Source organism: Pinus tabuliformis, chromosome 5_2 (assembly GCF_031772625.1).
Source record: "Pinus tabuliformis cultivar Carrire ecotype Pingquan chromosome 5_2, CPIR1, whole genome shotgun sequence".
NCBI lineage: Eukaryota > Viridiplantae > Streptophyta > Pinopsida > Pinales > Pinaceae > Pinus > Pinus tabuliformis.
Genome location: NC_142306.1, coordinates 911,917,024 through 911,934,380, shown reverse-complemented (window position 1 = coordinate 911,934,380; position 17,357 = coordinate 911,917,024). Strand labels below are relative to the sequence as shown.

The following is a 17,357-nucleotide window of genomic DNA, read 5'->3' as shown; positions in this document are numbered from 1 at the left end:
TGTAGAAGCTAAGATGGATGGTTTAAAGAAAGGTCTAGAAGCTAAGATGGACTATTTAAAGAAAGGCATAGAAGCTAATATGATTGACGTGGAAACTAAGATGGATGATTTGAAGATAGATTTGAATACAAACATGGATGAATTGAAGAAAAATATGAATAAGTTGCTACAAGAAATGGTCCCTAAGGGTGAAAGGATACTAAAGGAAACTCATGATGAGAACAAAAGAAATGTTAATCATGATTCCATAGATGCTAATTTTGGATCAAAGACTCACCGTATTTCAAAAATCGATATGAGGAAGTTTGATGGCAAGGATCCTGCCACATGGATATTACAGATGGAGCAATTCTTCGATCTCAATAATGTGCAAAACACACAAAAGGTACGTATGGAAACTTTATATTTGGAACCAAATCAGTTTGTATGGTATCAATGGCTTTTCTCTCGTAAAGCATTTATCACTTGGGCAATTTTTACAGAAGAATTGATAGCACATTATGAGGATACAAAAAGCAACACTTTTTTTAGCCAATTGATAAGTCTCAAACAAAAGGGTTCAATAATGGAGCACATTGAGGAGTTCCAAAAATTGAACATAAGGGTAAAAGATATTCCAGAGGAGCATAGGATTGATGTGTTCATAGGGTCTTTAAAGGATAATATCCAACATGATGTTCACCTTTGGGAACCTGATTCATTAGAGAAGGCATTCAGGTTAGCAAGAAAAATGGAAAGCAAAATTATGGCAACCAGGAAGCATACCACTCACAACTATAAAGATGGAAGTGTTGTTGCCCATAGTCTTCCACAACCTATAAGGTTGACACCACAACAATTGGAAGAAAAAAGAGCAAAAGGGCTTTGTTACAGTTGTGATAGCAAATACACTAAAGGTCATAAGTGTGCTGAGAAGAAATTATTCTACATAGATTGTGAAGAGGAAGAAGAAAAGGAGCAAGAAAGGTCAAAAGAAGAGGATATACTCCAGGAACAAAGCCTAGATGAAGAACAAATAAATCCGACCATATCTTGTAATGCATTGGTGGGAATTACCACTCCTCAAACCATCAAGATAGAAGGACAAATCAAGAAGAAAAAGGTAATAGTGTTGATTGATTCAGGAAGCACCCACAATTTTATTCATTGTAAGGTAGCAAAAGAATTGAATTGCTTCCTATATCCAGCACCAGAGTGTCAAGTGATGATTGCAAATGGAGGAACAATAAATTGCTCTGGAAAGTGCCATAATATCAAGCTATCCATGGGAGAATATGTATTGACTAGCCCAATGCTTTCCATTCCAATGGGAGGTGCTGATGTTGTACTAGGAGTCCAATGGCTACAATCCTTGGGTACAATAGCTTTTAATTTTCAAGAACTTTTCATCAAATTTTCTACGGAAGGAAAGGAAGTTGAATTAAGGGGTATTGCAGGGAAACCAGGAAAGATAATCAGCTCTAATGGTATGACAAAGCTTCTAAAAAAGGAGCAAAGAGGTGTAATTGCACAATTATGTTCGCTAGATGTTTCCACATCGGAATCATCTATTTCTCCAGATCTCCAAAAAGTCCTGGACAATCATTCCAAGGTATTTGAGACTCCCAAAGGTCTCCCACCTATGCGTGATCATGATCATGCTATTCATCTGATTCCAGGAAGTGTTCCTCCAAACATCAGGCCGTACAGATATCCCTATGTCCAAAAGAGTGAAATTGAACGTATGGTTGCAGAAATGCTAGAGGCTGGTATAATTCAACTGAGTCAAAGTTCTTTCTCTGCTCCAGTAGTATTGGTGCACAAGAAGGATGGATCATGGCGCATGTGTCTGGATTATAGGGAGCTCAACAAGCTCACTATTAAAGATAAGTTCCCCATTCCTGTCATTGATGAATTACTGGATGAATTGCATGGATCAATTTACTTCACCAAGTTGGATCTTCGTTCAGGATATCATCAAATCAGAATGAAGACTGAAGACATTTCAAAAACAACATTTAGAACTCATGAGGGTCATTATGAATTTTTGGTCATGCCTTTTGGCCTTACCAATGCACCTTCAACATTTCAAGGTTTGATGAATTCAATTTTCAAACCATTCCTTAGAAAATTTGTGTTAGTATTTTTTGATGATATACTAATCTACAACAAGTCTTGGAAGGATCATGTTGAACATGTTGACGGGGTGCTACAACTATTGGAGGAGAAACAATTATATGCAAAAAGATCCAAATGTTTCTTTGGAGTCCAGGAGGTGGAATATTTGGGTCATATTGTATCTCATGAAGGAGTTAAGGTAGACCCTAGCAAAATTAAAGCCATTAAGGAATGGAAAATCCCCACATCCATAAAGCATCTGCGAGGATTTCTCGGGTTGACAGGGTATTATCGCAAGTTTGTTAAGAATTATGGGAGAATAGCAGCACCTCTAACAACATTATTGAAGAAAGATGCATTTTCATGGACTTCAGAAGCAACAAAGGCCTTTGAACATCTTAAAGAGGCAATGTGCCAAGCACCGGTCTTAGCTACACTGGACTTCACAAAAACCTTTATTGTGGAATGTGATGCTTCAGGAAATGGAATTGGTGTTGTTCTAATGCAAGATGAAAGACCCATTGCTTTTGAAAGTCGTCCAATCAAGGGAAAGTTTTTAAGAAAAGCTATTTATGAGAAGGAAATGTTGGCAATACTCCATGCACTTAAGAAATGGCGACCCTACCTAATGGGAAGACACTTCAAGGTAAAAACAGATCATGATAGCCTTAAATACTTTTTAGAACAAAGATTATCCTCTGAAGAGCAACAAAAGTGGGTCACAAAGATGTTGGGTTATGACTTTGAAATCATCTACAAAAAAGGGAAGCAAAATGTGGTGGCAGATGCACTCTCAAGAAAGGATGAGGATGTGGAAGCATTGTTTGTGCATCATTTCTATTATCCAACCAGATTGGATAAACGAAGCAAGGGAGGAATGGAAGAATGACGAAGAAGTGTGGGCACTTATTCAAAAGTTACAACAAGATTCCAGTACGTCTGATACATTTAGCTGGAAAAATGATTCATTATGGTACAAAGATCGCTTATACCTCTGTAAGAATTCCCAGCTAAAACAAAAGATTCTTATGGAATTGCACACTTCTCCCTTAGGAGGGCACTCAGGATTTTTAAAAACTTACCACAGGGTTAAGAAGGAATTTTTTTGGGATGGCCTTAAATCAGATATTCAAAAGTTTGTGGCAGAATGTTTGGTTTGCCAACAAAATAAAGTTGAAACAATTAAGACACCGGGTCTATTACAACCTTTATCCATTCCAAGCCAACGTTGGGAGGAGGTTTCAATGGATTTTATCACAGGTTTACCCAAGTCTGAGGGAAAGAGTGTCATCATGGTGGTAGTTGACAGACTTACCAAGTATGCACACTTTTGTGCATTATCACATCCATTTAAAGCCAGTACAGTTTCTACTGCATTTATGGAAACAATTCAAAAGCTACATGGAAACCCAAAGATTATTGTAAGTGACAGAGATCCCATTTTCACTGGAAATTTTTGGACAAAATTATTTTCTTGTCTTGGTACTCAGTTAGCTCATAGCTCATCTTATCATCCTCAATCTGATGGGCAAACTGAGATAGTAAACAAATGTTTGGAAGGATATCTTCGTTGCTTTGTATCTGATAAACAGACACAATGGGTCAAATGGTTGCCTCTGGCTGAATGGTGGTATAACACTTCCTTCCATACAACAACAAAAATGACCCCATTTATGGCACTTTATGGGTATCAACCACCATCCATCACATCATATTTAAGAGAAAATTCTAAGGTTCAGGCAGTGGAACATCACATCGAACATCAACAACAAGTCCTCCAACTCTTAAAGGATAACCTCGTGTTGGCACAGAATAGAATGAAACAACAGGCAGATCAACATCGCAGTGAAAGAAGTTTTGATGTAGGTGATTGGGTATTCCTACGGCTAAAACCATATAAGCAAATGTCCCTCAAGCAAGCTAAGAAGGATAATAAATTATCACCAAAGTATTATGGTCCGTACAAGGTGTTGCAAAAGATTGTTACTATGGCATACAAATTGGAGCTTCCTGCAACTTCTCGATTGCACCCAGTTTTCCATGTTTCATGTTTAAAGAAGGTTATAGGCGACAAGCTCCTAGTTCAAACAATATTGCCAGAACTTGACGAGGAAGGAAAAATTATATTGGAACCGGAAGCAGTCACAGAAACAAGAACTCGACAGCTACGAAATCGATCAATTTCAGAGTATCTTATCAAGTGGAAGAACTTATCCGCTGAAGATTCCACATGGGAGGATGAGAATTTTATGCAGAAATATCTAGAACTACTCAAGCGTTGAGGACAACACTTTTTTGAAGAGAGGGGCATGTTGGGTCGCTATAATACTAGTGATTACCCCATTACTATTGTAGTTAAACCCCTTATTAATATTTGTGTGCCCCTATTTCCCCCATATTGTTATTACTGTGCCCCATAGAATCCCTCTATTGTTATTTTTGTGGCTTTATATTATTATTGTTAGGTCGGCTGGATTATATTGTGACTCCTTAGACTCCTATATATAGAAAGGAGGTTTTGTCATTTGAATCATCCAAGAATTGTTCAGTTATGTAATGTAAAGGAGATTGCCCCCTCGAAGAGGTTGAATTCTAAGGCGTTGATCTATCTTTTCTATTTTTTCTTGAGCTGGTTTCATAACGGGGGTGAACCAGTATTGTTTGTGAAGAAGAAAGATGGTACTCTCACATTATGCATTGACTACAGACAGTTGAATAAAGTAACCATCAAGAACAAATATATGTTACCGAGGATTGATGACTTGTTCGATCAGTTGAGGGGAGTAGTAGTGTTCTCGAATATCGAATTGAGATCTGGATATCATAAGGTACACATCAGAGAGGAAGACATTTATAAGACAATTTTCGGGACCTGGTATAGGCATTATGAGTTTGTTGTACTTCCATTCAGTTTGACTAATGCTTCAGCTACATTTTGTTCTTGATGAATAGTGTGTTATGTCAATATTTGGATAAGTTTGTTATTGTGTTCATTGATGGTATAATGGTATATTATAAAAATGAGGAAGAGCATGCCAAAAATTTAGTCGCAACATTGAGGTTGTTGAAAGAGCATCAGTTGTATACTAAGCTCAACAAGTGCAGTTCCTTTCAGATCGAGGTACACTACTTTGGGCATGTTGTTTCCAAGGAGGGCACTACAATAGATCCAGAAAAGATAAGAGCCATCATGGAATGGGTTGCTCCTAAGAATATGGATGAGGTGAGACATTTCATGGGGTTCGTAGGCTATTACGGGTGATTCATCAAGAGCTTCTCACATATTTCTTATCTTATCACATCATTGCAGAAGAAAGGTAAGAATTTCGATAGACATAAATAAAGGAAAAATAATAACCACGGATGATGGGACACTTATTCCAAGCTTAATGTTGGGAAAAATCCTAGTGAAGGGGACACTTGTGATTGTTTATGGCTTAGGAAATTTGAAAAGGAAATGGCTAAGGATTTCGAAAGGTAAAATGGATTTTTTAGCACCATTATTTATGAAAATAATGGAATTTAGGAGAAAAGGGAGGTGAAAGGTCACAGGTTGCATGTGAGGAGGAAAATTAATGAAAATAAAGAAAATAGAGACCTCATTCATAAAAATGTTTCTGAGGATTCGTTGGTAACCTTTTGTCAGTTCGGTGTTGGAAATCTCTCATATTCTCTCTCTCTCTCTCTCTCTCTCTCTCTCTCTCTCTCTCATACTCTTGGAGACTTAGATTTCTCTTGGAGCACTCTTGGAGGGTGTGGCATACTTGGATTTTTGGAGTAATAAGGCAAAGGAAGATTAGGAAAGTGAAAGAGGGCATCAGGATGAACAACTACATAGGATTTTCTTGCAGGTAGCAAGTTACATATATTATTTCTTCACTAGTTTTGGCATCCATGGCATATGTTTGTGGCTTCTTGGTCATGATCTGTTACTGGCATGGAGGATTGCCTAGCCTTGCCATTTCTTGGATAATTGTGGAGTTTGTGGGTTTATTTCCTTTTTGTGCTTTTGGTTGGTCCTCATGTTTCCTTAGCTTGGGTTGAATTACTAGTTCCTCGAGTCTTGTAACAATTTGGGTTGATTTACTAGTCCTGTAGCCTTGGTTGGACAAATGCTCTGGAGCCCTTGGTGGGTTGAATTATTAGTCCTCGAGCCTTGGTTGGAAAATGATCTGGAGCCATCTATGGGTTGAGTTACTAGTCTTGGAGCCTTGGTTGGAACAAACACTTTGGAGCCCTAAATGGATGGGATAGGGACCAATCTGATGATGGTTTTGTGATGTCCGATCGTGAGGTGGAATCACTATTTTATGGGCTGAGGTGGATGGCATCTGGAAGCCCTAAATGAGTTTCGATTGATGTGTTCTATGAGATCCCATATTCATGCTTGGAATATGGCATTGGGGTGGATGGCTGAAGAGAGACTTGACTTAGCCATTCTACGGTCAGGTGGAACATGGAAGTCCTATCTACGGTTTGGATTTTGCATCATTAATGAAAGGTTATTTCTCCTTATACCTACATGATAATTTGATGGAATATATGTGGTTTATATGGATGTATTTTCATTGGTATTTTTGGTACTATTATGTTGGTTATGTATGTGTTTTATGACAACTATGTATGGATCTCATCATGTTTTTACTTGTAATTGAATGATCAATGTATCTATGACCTAATGGATAGAATGAGAGTTGATGTGTTGAGGCATCAATGTTTCTTAGTGATTCTCAGCTAAGTATGAGACCCCTATGCTTAGATATGTTATTTACACATGTAGATTGCATATTCGTGATATATTTGACGAAATTCCTGTCATGGCTATTAGGGTCAAGTCAAGGTCTTATCCAAGTAATTACATCAATACTATTGTTTCCATGTTATGTTATTGTTCTAAAGGTATCATGAATTTATGGGCAGTGACCTGGGCTTTGGGCCTGAAAATGTGGCTTAATTCCCTGGGACATTGACACAAAACTAGCAAAAAGAGTCCTTGGATGCTAGTAGACAAGCCTGTGAGAGCATCGAGAGGTTCCTGGATGTTGTCATGCCCATAGTATGAGAGCGACTCGGGTTAAGTTGTCTAAAATTTTAGTGGGACCCAAGGGCAAGCTGCCTAAATTGTTGGATTGATTCATGAGGGTTTTGATGCTGATGTTGAATGTCTGTATGGTGTGTTTTCTTCGGTTCCACTTCCTTAACATGACTTAGGAGGTCGAATCATATCATAGTAGCCTCTCGTCGCATTTTTACCCCGGATGGTCGGTTGCTTGGGTAGATGTAGGAGGAGGGTGTTACAAAGGAATTGATCATATAGTTTGTGCATTAAATGGAGTAATCTAAACTAATAATTTTTTTTCAAAAATATGTGCAAACCAAATTATGAAATGTTTTGGTCCATCGCATGCTCGAGATGGTTCTACCCATTTTCAAAATCCATTTATGCACATTTACTTAGTAGTAAATGTGGAAAGTATGATACTCTATGAGCCTTCCATGTTGGATCAAGAAACTAAGGAGAAACTCATACCTACCATAGATATCTTAGCACTAGAAGCATAACAAAAATTAGTAGAATATATAACTTTTCATGACATGGCCTTTCGCAGATCAATTTGAACGGACAACTTCAAAGTAGGGAAAAATTGTACATTGATGAGAAGATAGAGGGAAAATTTTCTCACCTCATTTTGTGAAAACTTTTTAGGACTAAAATCCTCCCTAAATGGGTATGCATGATCTAGAATGGATCATTGTATACTTTTTCATCTATCATGGTAATTTCTAGGTAAAATTTGGAGGAATTGACTTGCATGATGCATTTTAGTGGCAAGTCCTTGCCTCAATATTTAGGGTTTGTAACTTTCCATTGCCATTTTGGTTCACAAATTGGCACTAATTGAAGTCAAATGTTTTTAGCATAGCTCACAATCCCTTGACATTGTTCTATCTCCATTTATTACCAAATTACATCTGTAGAAATTGATCACACTATATCAAAAACTTGAGATATTTAATTCACCCTATAAAAAGTATCATCTGCTACCATTATTTATTTTTCATTAACAAGTATTTACCCCTCTTCATAATCACAAACCAAGTTGAAGTTAGAATTTAAACAAAATGGGTAAAGAATCTTGAGCAATGGCACTCTAAAAATCAATCCACACTTGATGAAAGACCAAAATTATAGGAAATAAACTCTTGTGGGATAGAAAACTATGCACTTCATCAATATGTGTCACGCTATACTCACAATCATGTTTAATATCCCTTTATCTATATAGTAATATGTTTTAAGATGACTATTATAATAATTGTATATTACTAAATCATTTTCTACCTAGCTTATTAATCAAATTCAACTAACTTACACTATAACCACCAAAGTTGAGATATACAAGTGAGAATGCATCAACATATACAATTTTTTACAGGGAAAATTTTGAAGTTCTCTCGTTTGTCTCCATCACATGCATTGTGGAAAAACTTGCATTCTTTTTGTTGACGACTCACATTTTCAAGTCCTGCTTTTCTTCTCGACTAGTCAGGCACTTATTTTTGTGAAACGATTGGTTCATTGCATGTATTCCACGAAGCGTAATTCTTGAAGATTCATGAACACTTCATTCTTTGGTGTGAGGACGGGGAATTCAATATCTACGCCGAAGGTGTTCTCTCTGTGGGCTTTTGATGTCAAGAAACTGTTTATTGCAGCGAATCAATGAGCATAGTTTTCGTCATCCAATTTTGACACGTGAAATCTCTGTCCTACCCCTATGTGGTCCTGTGCAGGGTGAAGCTACTTGTCTGTCCTTTCATAATTACAGTAATATATTTAATGTGCAGGGTGGAAGCAGGGGTTAAATTTGACGGGTGACCCTACCCGTCAAGGAATTTTTTTATGACGTTTTTATTTTTAAACTGCCCATCATATGACTTTTAAAATTTATTTGTACAAGTTTTATCTAATTTCAAATTGTACTCATAATTGTTTAAATTTTTAATTTTTTGTTCTACAATTGGGCTCAAGTCTCATTGCTACACTTTGTTTTGAGACCTGCTGATCATGAATCCCTGCCAACTGTATGTGGCTTTTTCACAGAGGATGACAACTTCTGATCACAAAACTTCAAAGCCAAAATACGCGTTAATCCACAGTTTCTCTGGTGGGGTTACTGGTTCTTGGTATGGCATCACTTTGGACATACGGCAAGGAATGGAGAAATTAAAGCAACGTATAGTGACAGAATAAAAGTAGATCATCACCGACAGCATTCCATATTTTTATTATGTTTGCATATATGCATTTCCATTCTCATATATTTTTATTATGTTGGCATGTATAGATTTCCATTCTAATAAAATATATACCGCAAAATCTGCCAGAAAGGAAAAGTTTAAAATTGTTTTGAATATTAGTCCCTAAGAAATCGGTCATGGTCCTCCAATAACCAACACAGCGTGCGAATTTGAACTATTTTAGGCATCATATTTGGTATATGATAAGCGGCGTGCACATACAAACAAACTTCACCGAGCATTTTTATAAAGTAGTAATTTATTTAGTGTATATACTTCCCCTTTTTTGGGTGAAGAGTCCAACTTATAAATATTCAACCCAACTTTTCTCTAAAAATTTTAATCGTGTTCTGATTATAATAGAAATAATTCTGATAAGGTAGAAAGGGCGATGTCATAGATTGGGAGGACCATAAAAGTGATGGTGAGATGATCTAAAAGAACTCTATAAAGTAAAAAAAACTCAAGATATGGACTCAAAGCAGATCACATGTGAAGCAATCCGGATTGAAATTTAATATAATATAGTTTATGATAATGAAATATAATTGTATCCCCAGAGAATAGACAAATTGACCAATCTGAAAGGTATATTTGGTAAGATAATACAAGTATCATGACCACCGTCGAATATATATATATATATATACAGAATTGCTCAATTCTGTGTTGAAATTCATATGTTTACATTGACACAGACAATGAGACAGCTCTACGTTACATTGCCAAGCTCCTCTAAAGTATTGCAATAGACATTAAATGTGTGTTTCTTCTTTATCAAATAAAATAAAATAAAGATATTGTTAAGCCTTTAAAATCCCAGAAAAGTGCAAACGTAAAAAGTGAAAGGTATGAATATTTCGAATTTGAATGATCTGACCGTGCGGAAAGACCGAATTCCTCGTGGTTCCGAGTCGAGAAACAGTGTTAAGGTTTTTCAAATGGGGATCCGGATGAACTGCAACGGATATGTTCCACGCAATGTACATAAAATGTAAACAAAATTTAATATATTCATCTAATCCCAGAATATTTAATTATAAAGAAATTAATACATTGAAGATTTCAAAAAAATACTAATAAATTGAAGATTTCAAAAAAATAATAAGATAGCATCTCAAAATTGCTATATAAAAAAAAAAAATTCAATTTTAAATACATATTATATCAGAATGAGACTTTCCTCCTACATCTGCAGAGACAGGTCATTATTGTTTTTCATTTAAAAACTACAGAGACAGTCGATAACAAGTGTCAATCAAAATGGCATTCGTGAACGCCGTAGTACTCGGGCCTATTTGCCTTCATAGACAAATAAAGCTGGTGATGGTGTGCAGTCCCCGGCAGAGAAACCAAAAACATAATGTGCATGAACTATGTAAATGTTCAAAAAGTAGATTCAATATCACCATGTACACAAACTAAATTTTCGACAATTTCACCAAAAGAGGTAATTGTCAAAACATCACTATTACAAACATAAAAATAAAAGCAAAAACTTTAAATATTTAAGATTCTCCTTTCTTTAGCATCTTTCCAGATGTCAAATACCCTATCCCATTCCACCATCGATGAATCAAGCCCTGTTAGAGACACCCGCATCAAGGCATCCAATGCAACTAATGATAGCTTTGTTCTTCGGACATCCTTTATTATGTTTTGTCTTGAGAATCCTCTCTCACAAGCAACTGTACTTGCAGGAATAGTAAGTATCGCCTGCCATAATTTTGACATGTTAGGAAAATTTGTATGCAACCCTGTAACATAAAAAATCCTCCATGCATCTTTCATGGATGATCCCTCGCAATTAACACGAAGAGTGTCAACAAATGGATGCAACTCTTTCAAACAAGCCTCAAAATCAAATGTAGTTTTGTTTTCTTCACTTTGATAATAAGGATGTTGTAAGTGTTGAAAAATATTTTCGAGCCAACGCTTTGAATTTCGTTCTCTGCCATGAACATCCTCTAAATAATGGCAAGGGCTAAACAACTTTGCTGAGTTGAAAAATGCAAGATCAGGGAATCTTCCGTTCAAATTCTCTACAAGAGCTTGAACATAATCTTTTGCAAGTTGTTTGCAACTTTCTATTGAACCTTCAATACACGGTTTCCATGATTGTTTTTGTATATCAACACAATCATCATATGCATGTGGAATTGATACAAATCGTAATTCATGCTTGTGAACAAGCCCCTCCTTATCACAAATTTCTAAAAATCCAAATTTAGAGGCATCTATAAATTTAGATAAATAACATGTGCCATCTGCAAATGTGTCGCTTCTTAAAAACCACCTTTTCAAATTGTTTACCGTGACATCTATGGCTGCCCCTAAAGAGCTGACATCAATGTACTCTTCTTGGAATTGCTTGTTCAACTTGTTTAATTCACACATTATATCTGCAAGCATATGTAAACAAAATTGTACTGAAAAGATTCTTGCCTTATCATACCATGAGTCTTTTCTTTCATTTTTCCACAATGTTAATATGGGAGGCATAAGTGCAACAAGTCTTTCAATGACTTGTCCCCTTGAAAGCCATCTAACTCCATGGATTTGAAGAGCTTGAAGAGTTTCAAGTTGCATAAGTTCCTGTAGAGCAATAAGTTGACTATTTCTTTTCGTAGAATTTTGCAGCTAAGAATATACCTTATTTGCTAATTTCTCAACAAATAATAATTCAGGTATTTTTTTTGAAGCATCTGATGCAGCTAAGGCTTCACGATGAGCAATGCAATGAACACCTACAAGATTAGGTACATCTTTCTTCAAGAAAGTGATAAAACCATTTTCATTACCAACCATTGAAGAAGCGCCGTCTATGGAAACTCCTATCAATCTTTCTGTTGAAAGGCCCCTTGATTCCATTAAATGTTTGATTGCATCATAAGTTGTTTTCCCTCTTCCATCGCAAACATTTATGAGCTTTAAAAACTGTGAAATTGGAGGACCCAATCCTTTTGAGTTTAAAAACGTGGCATAAACCACAAGATGTTTTTCTAAACTACGGTCTGTACTTTCATCTAACATCAATGAAAAAAAAGGGCTATCTAGCATTTTGGAAGTTTGTAGCTCTTCAAGGTACTGAGATATAGCAAAAAGGAATTCTTTTGCAGCCATGTGATTTGTATATGATGTGTACTCTTTGTTCTTTGACATATTAGGCGTGTGTAAAGACATTGTAAACAAACAAAGAGATTCATATTTTGAAAGTGGTAGATCCTCTTGTACCATCCAATATACTAATTTCATAGTAGTGATGACTCTTTCTTTGTTCATATCATCAATGCATGCAATATGTTCTGTAATAGACTTCGCCTTCTTCTCATTTCCACATATCCAGTTTGCCTGTGAGAGTTTATGAATGCTTGAATTAGCATGAACAATTATAGAATCATGCTGCAATGTAGAGCAACCAGTCCCAATTCCCCATGGCCCCATTGCCTTATGCATTTCACAATATATGCATTTCATAACTGTTTTTCCTTCATGCTTTGCCTCTCTCAACCACTTATACTTAGTTTTCCACTGATCACGAAACTCTCTTTTTACTTTCATTTTTCTTTTTTTTTGGGTGGTAGGTTCTCCGTGGTGAAATTCTTCATCACTTTTTTCATTATGCTGCAACATATCATATTCTTCATTATGCCCCAAGACATCTAAATCTTCATTTAGATCAAAATCATGATCTTCTTTATCAGGCAATGAAGCTTGACATGTATTAGACCATCCAATTTTTTTTTGATAGAAAGTTGATTTCCTTTTTTTGAAGACATTTTTGATATATAATACCTATATAAAAAAAATAAAGTATTTAATATATATGAATTTCATTTCATCAAATTAAACCATATTAAAAAAATAATATTGCATTGTTACTCTACTGAAAATCCCAAACACTAAAATTAAATCTAAATAAATCATTTAATAAAACTATAAAAATACATCTTTAACAAATTCAATTAACTAATCCAACAAATAAAATTTTACAACAAAAATCCAAAACTAAACAATATAACAGCTGTTACAAGGAGAGGTCATTTATAAGTTTTTATTGTAGGGGGCCAGTGCCAGTGAAACAAAACAATGAATTAGGGCCCAGGGGAATTACCAACAAAAAGGTCATGCGTCTGAGGACAGAGCTTACCTATAATAATAATAAATGTCACAGAATATTAATGTGTTGAGAAGATTTCTGCAAGCATGCAATCTCTGTAATAATAACAAATTGTTTTAATTCCAGACAACAAAATTGATGATCGTTTAAGATGGTAATCAAAATGCAGATTGATCGCCTGACAGAGTCACATAATATTGCAGGAAATTAGAACCAGGTTCTATTCCTGGACAGTTTTGGCAAATTAAGTAACTATGGGGTCACGAAGTACACTACGCTGCCACTGTCTGCTGCTATGGCCTGCTTATTGCGTGAGAGGGCAGGCAATATACCAACTGCTAGCCTCTGGTTTCTCTTACCGTGTAGATTTATTGCAGAGCAACTTCTTTTGTTTTATTTTTCTTATTAAATATATATATATATATATATATATATTATAATTAACAATAAAATCATAATAATAATTTTAAAAAATATGTAATTTGATGTTTTTTCATAATTAACTATAATTTATATATATATATAGATATATAATTTACAATAATTAAACATATTATAAAATAAGTTTGTTGGGTTTATAAAATAAGTTTGTTGGGTTTATAGACTTACCAATCATTTTATTTATAAAGGAAAAATACCAAATAATCTTCAAGCAACTTTAAAAATAAGTTAAATTGATCAATTTAAAAATCAATTAATCTTACCATCATATCAAAATAAATTACTAATAAGTTTTGATTCCAAAATTTTCATATTTTTTTTATAATTTTATTACAAGCGAAAGCATCATAATATTTAATTGCCGAGTTTCCATAATTAGAAATTAAAATAATCTTAAACTTTAATTGCTGAATGAAGGAAACAGAAAAATTGTTTGGAGCCATATATCCATTACTGCCTCCAAAAGTAAAATAATGCAACATTTCGCTCTCCCCAAAAGTCAAACTGGGGCATAATTCCATCCAAAATGCTAAAATTTCGCCTCCTTAGAGTACACCAGCAGGAGACAATCAAATCTAATGTAGTTCATAGGGATTGCCATTTATATGGGTCCACCTAGAAAAAGACATGAAGCTCACTGTCTCGACATATATGTTAATGATCCATTCACAGAAGTAATGATTATATAATATTATAATTTTTTAATTAGTTGCTGGATGACTTTTTTTGTTCTGGAATTAGCCTCTTTAAAAAATGATCCATTCACAGAAGTAATGATTATATAATATTATAATTTTTTAATTAGTTGCTGGATGACTTTTTTTGTTCTGGAATTAGCCTCTTTAAAAAATTGGGTAGTCATAAATTTGTTGTGGTCCATATTAATTGTGGATGGGCATGTCACCTATTTGTTTCTTGAGAACATCAGTAATTGCTATCAAAAAATTGGAAGCGGTTTCTCCATCTCTCAAACCAAAAAACTATTTTTGGACAAAAAAAACACATTTCTGGTGCCAGAAACATTTCCAGACCTAGAAAATTGTCCTTGAAACGCTTTCAGGATGGCACAAACATCTTGGAAGTTTTCAATTGGTTTTGGAAACTGCTCAAGCTGTTTCTTACTAAATTTCCAGAAACAACTACAAACCACTGGCCGGTTTTTGTGATCTCATTCTTAATTATTATTTATAAAACATTAAGAAACTCACTTAGCCTAATCCTAAAATGGCTTACTAACCCTAACCCATCAAAATAACTTCCTTCTAGTTATTTTATTTGTTCTTAATACTCCAACAATAAAATCAGATATTTTAGAAATTAGAATCCTAAGAATTTCCTTAATAGAGCACTAGATGAAGCAACCTGAATCTAGATCTGGTGAGTTGGACGATTTCTGAATAGATTTCGCCGCTTCTGGTGGGAGGCCTAATGGCCGATATACTAATGGCAGAACCATCCCTGATATCTTGGGTCAAGAGCTGGGAGCAGAATCATTTTCACCGCCGTACTTGGCACCATCTACTAGAGCCTAGAGGAGAGATTTTAGTGAAGGCAGGGGTTCTCTATGCATCAGGAGGTGGCGGAATACTTCAAGATACAGGAAAGCTTTTTGTAAGTAATGTGTATATTAGTAGCATAGATTCATCTAAACCAGTGTGTATATTAGTTGCATAGATTTATCTAAAACTAGATGACCCAGAGAGAATGCAATTTCTAGTAATGTGTGTTCACCTTTCAAAGCGGCTGAATTGGCAGACGGGTGTATGGCCCTCCACAACGTTGGCATCTCAGGGCTCTGCGCGTCCTTCAACGACTGTAATGGAGCTCGTTTGACCCAACGTTCCAGCGCCTATGCAACCACGAATCGGCTTATGATCATCATTCGGCCATGGTATAGTAAGACTCTGCGGACAATGGTATGGCTTGTCAGCCTGAGACCTGAATAAGCTCTTCGACTCTGTTTCAATTACCAGTCGTTATGGGGTCTCTCTCACCCTTTCTGAGCTCAATGCGGCCGCATATGTGGCCCACCGTATTAGAAACCCGCTACTTCACACTTCAATCTTCGTTCATGCAAAAGATACAGCTCCTTCAGGCTTCACCCAGAACACATGTAGATCGGGATTCGGCTCTGTATGACCCAACACTGCTGCAAACTGTCGTGCAGGCTGGACACCAATACCATCAACCAAATTTAATAAAGCCATTAACAGCTCTCAGTGGATTGTTAATGCAACAGGGCTCAGAATTTATTTCAATTGGTGAAAGTTGGTGGACCGTGGACGCGTCACGCCAACTTACAACATACAGCGTACTACAGACGGTCCGATCCCGATTCCCGAATCCCGACTTGCACGCTGGAGCCTGGAACTTGTATGTTAAATATATATATAATATATATATATATCAAAAAATTATTAAAAAAAAACTTAAAACTTTTCATTTACAAACCTGCCCGTCAAATTGACGGTTTTAAAAATTAATAGCCAGTTACGGTTGACGTGGATATTTGAAAGGTGAACGTATTTTACGTGTAAAATCGCTAAAAACGGGCAGACGGGCGTCAAATTTAACCCCTGGGTGGAAGCTACTTGTCTGTCCTTTCATAATTACAGTAATATATTTAAAATAATGAGAATTAAATTTTTAAAAGTTAAATTTTATAAGGGTAAGTGATTTTAGCATTAATAATAATAATAAAAATTGAATTTTAAAAACTTAAATTTTATAAAGGTAATTGATTTTAGCATTATCTATTATTAATAGTTTTTAGTATATTTAATCACTTAGTTCTAAACAATTGAATCAATGCAATTTATTGAATAAATTTCAATAAATCTCATTGTGAGCCTTTGTGAATAGAAATTATAGGAGTCGTTTAAGAATTGCCCGAACTGTCAAAAGTAGTCAGAATTCAGATTAAAAAAATTTCAAAAAATCAGAATTGCCCGAACTGTCAAAAGTAGTCAGAATTCAGATTAAAAAAATTTCAAAAAATCTTAGAGAGACAGTGTTTGAATCATGTTTTTGATGGTGGAAATGGATTCAGCGCCATCTAAAACATCTCATGCACCTAAAATTATGAAGTTTGACAACTTTTATTTGAATTCACAAAAACTCTTGCCAATTTTTTTCAAAATATGACCGGAATTTCCATGACAAAATAGCATACTCACTCATTAGAATACGGAGTTGTCTATAATGCGACTTTTTGAGATTCCGGTGACAGAATCCGGCGGAAGAAATTGAGATGAAATCATGATTTGTTGCAGTTAAAATGGTTTTTTAACTGCATATTCGGATTCAGCACCCTGAAAAACCCCTGAGACTGTTTCATTGTGCAGAAATTAGCTATCAAACTTGGATTCCAATAAATTACTGCCGGATTTTCACCAGA

The 17,357-nt window shown here is 35.4% G+C and overlaps 1 protein-coding gene across 1 annotated transcript; it reads right to left on the bottom strand.

Annotated features, from left to right (window-relative positions):
- Positions 1-12,039: 12,039 nt before the first annotated feature.
- On the bottom strand, positions 12,040-12,843 carry LOC149162267 (uncharacterized). Its single transcript, XM_089435135.1, has one exon. It carries the CDS (start codon positions 12,841-12,843, stop codon positions 12,040-12,042), a length of 804 nt encoding a protein of 267 aa, XP_089291261.1.
- Positions 12,844-17,357: the final 4,514 nt, after the last annotated feature.